The sequence below is a fragment of the Suricata suricatta genome, chromosome 12 (genome assembly GCF_006229205.1).
Source record: "Suricata suricatta isolate VVHF042 chromosome 12, meerkat_22Aug2017_6uvM2_HiC, whole genome shotgun sequence".
NCBI classification, from domain to species: domain Eukaryota; kingdom Metazoa; phylum Chordata; class Mammalia; order Carnivora; family Herpestidae; genus Suricata; species Suricata suricatta.
Window position 1 is genome coordinate 95,942,485 of NC_043711.1, and position 2,098 is coordinate 95,944,582.

The 2,098-nt window shown below is 59.7% G+C and overlaps 1 protein-coding gene across 1 annotated transcript in view; it reads left to right on the top strand.

Moving 5' to 3' along the window:
* Positions 1 to 2,098, top strand: part of BCAS4 (breast carcinoma amplified sequence 4) — a gene marked incomplete at its 5' end in the record, with an annotated part of 62,412 nt that overhangs the window by 32,683 nt on the left and 27,631 nt on the right. The window contains one exon of the mRNA XM_029917967.1: positions 384 to 518. Within this exon, the coding sequence (XP_029773827.1) occupies positions 384 to 518 (135 nt within the window). The remainder of the gene's footprint in view (positions 1 to 383; positions 519 to 2,098) is intronic.

Consider the following 2,098-nt stretch of genomic DNA (forward strand, 5'->3'; position numbering starts at 1 on the left):
TTTTTTTTTAAAAAAAACAAAAACAAGGCTTTGCAGTCTGATGAATGTGCCCCCGAGTCCCCTCTCCTCCACTCGCTGTCTGTGTGGCTTTGGTCAAGTGACCCAACCTCTCTGAACCTCAGTTTTCCTCCTCTGCAAAACAGAGGCTAGAACTAGAATCCCTTGGGGAGAAGGGGAGAGGTCACAAGACGAGGCCCCGCCAGGCTGCCCTTGGAGCTGTCCCCATCATCGTCAGGGTGTCTGAAGGTGACCCCGCTCAGCAGGCCCTGCCTGGCCTCCCCAGGAGCCGGCGGGCAGCAGCGACTGAGAGCCCGGCGTCTCCGTGACCCGGGCTCCGGTCCGTGGCCCGCGTGGCAGCCCCGTCCGTCTCTCCTCTCCGCCAGGCCTTCGTCAAGATGGTTGGGCACCACGTCTCCCTCCTGGAGGCCCACGTGCTGCAGGCCGAGCGGGACCACGCACCCTTCTCACAGGCTCTGCGGAGATGGCTGGGCTCCGCCGGCCTCCCTGCCTTCAGGCCGGTGAGTATCTCCCCCTTGCCGCCCCCTCCCAGCCCCCGGGAGGGGGCGGGGCTCCGGCAGTGAGAGTGCAGAGGGCACGTCTCTCTTCCACAGACAGGAAACCGTGTCTGGCCTGCAGGCCCAGGTGGCTGGAGGGTGGCAGTCCCTCCCCGGGGCGCCCCGTCTTGCCCTGAGCTCTGAGCTTTGGTGCTTGGCCGCTTGCTTGTCGTCCGCCATTTATTTATTGAGCACCTGCTGTTTGCTGAGCACTGTGGTCCGTCTGGGGTTCCCGGAGCGGGCAGAGACAGCCCCTGCCCTCCCGTCCTGTCCTTCCACACGTCAGGACGTGCTCACGGTGACATTCAGAATTCAGGCTGGGTCCTTCTGAAGGCCCAAGTCGGCCTCAAGTTGACCAGAGGGGCTGAGGCCGGTGGAGGTCTGGGCCGGAGGGCCAGCCTGCATGTGGCCCTTTGTGACTCGCAGAGGCCTCTCCCTTCCACATCTCTGCTTTCCTGGGATCCTGCCCCTGACCCCAAAGGAAGCATCATTGTACCCCTTTTCCTGATGGAAAAGCTGAGGCCACACTGGTTCTGCAGCGGAGACCTTCCCTGCTTAAAACCCATCTGCCTTTGCAACGTATTAGCCGCTGTCCAAGGGGCGCTGGGCGAAGTCCGAGACGGTCTGGCTGTGGATTAGATGTGAGGGGTGTTGCTGGCGTCTGGTGAGTAGAAGCCAGGGGTGCCGTTGAACACCCTGCAGTGTGCGGGACAGCCCCCCCCCCCCCCGCCCACGACAGAGGCTTCTCACTTTGAGAAACCCTACATGAAGCTGCTGCGTTCGATAGTTGCAGGAACAGGTTCTGCCAAGTCTGCTCCACGTGCTTTGTGTGCTGGTTTATGTGGCATCTCGTTCCCACGCCGGTCCTTGGAGGAAGGATTTGTAAACTGCCCCCATTCTACAGATGGGAAGACTGAGGCTCAGCGAGGTGAAGGGGCTTGCCCAACGCCACCCAATCGGGTGTGATGAGGCCAGATTGGACCTGGTTGGCCCATCTCTGAGGCTCAGCCGGCTGCCCTGTCCTGCCCCCCAGGGGTCTCTCACTGTGGGTCTGTCCAGGGACCCCCCCCCCCACTCCTCTGTCCTGCTGCCTGCCCATTTCCACCGTGTTTACCGCATGCCAGGCTCTGCGCTAGGCGTTTCGTGCGTGCTGATTTATTGACCTTTCCCAAACCTCGTGCGCACTGGGCATCCACGTTATTCCGAGTTGATAGGGGAGGAGATGGGAGTGTGGGAGATTTCGGGGTTGCTTACAGCCCGCGGACAGAACTGAGCGGGTGAACTCGTTCTATCTGGCCAGACGGTGTCATTTTTTTTTTGTTTTAAATCTTCAATTGCGTTTTTTTTTAAATAGTTTATTGTCAAATTGGTTTCCATACAACACCCAGGGCTCTTCCCCACAAGTGCCCTCCTCCATCACCACCACCTCTTTTTCCCTCTCCCCTTTCAACTCTCAGTTCGTTTTCAGCATTCAATAGTCTCTCAGGTTTTGCGTCCCTCTCTCTCCCCAGCTCTCTTTCCCTCTTCCCCTCCCCCTGGTCCTC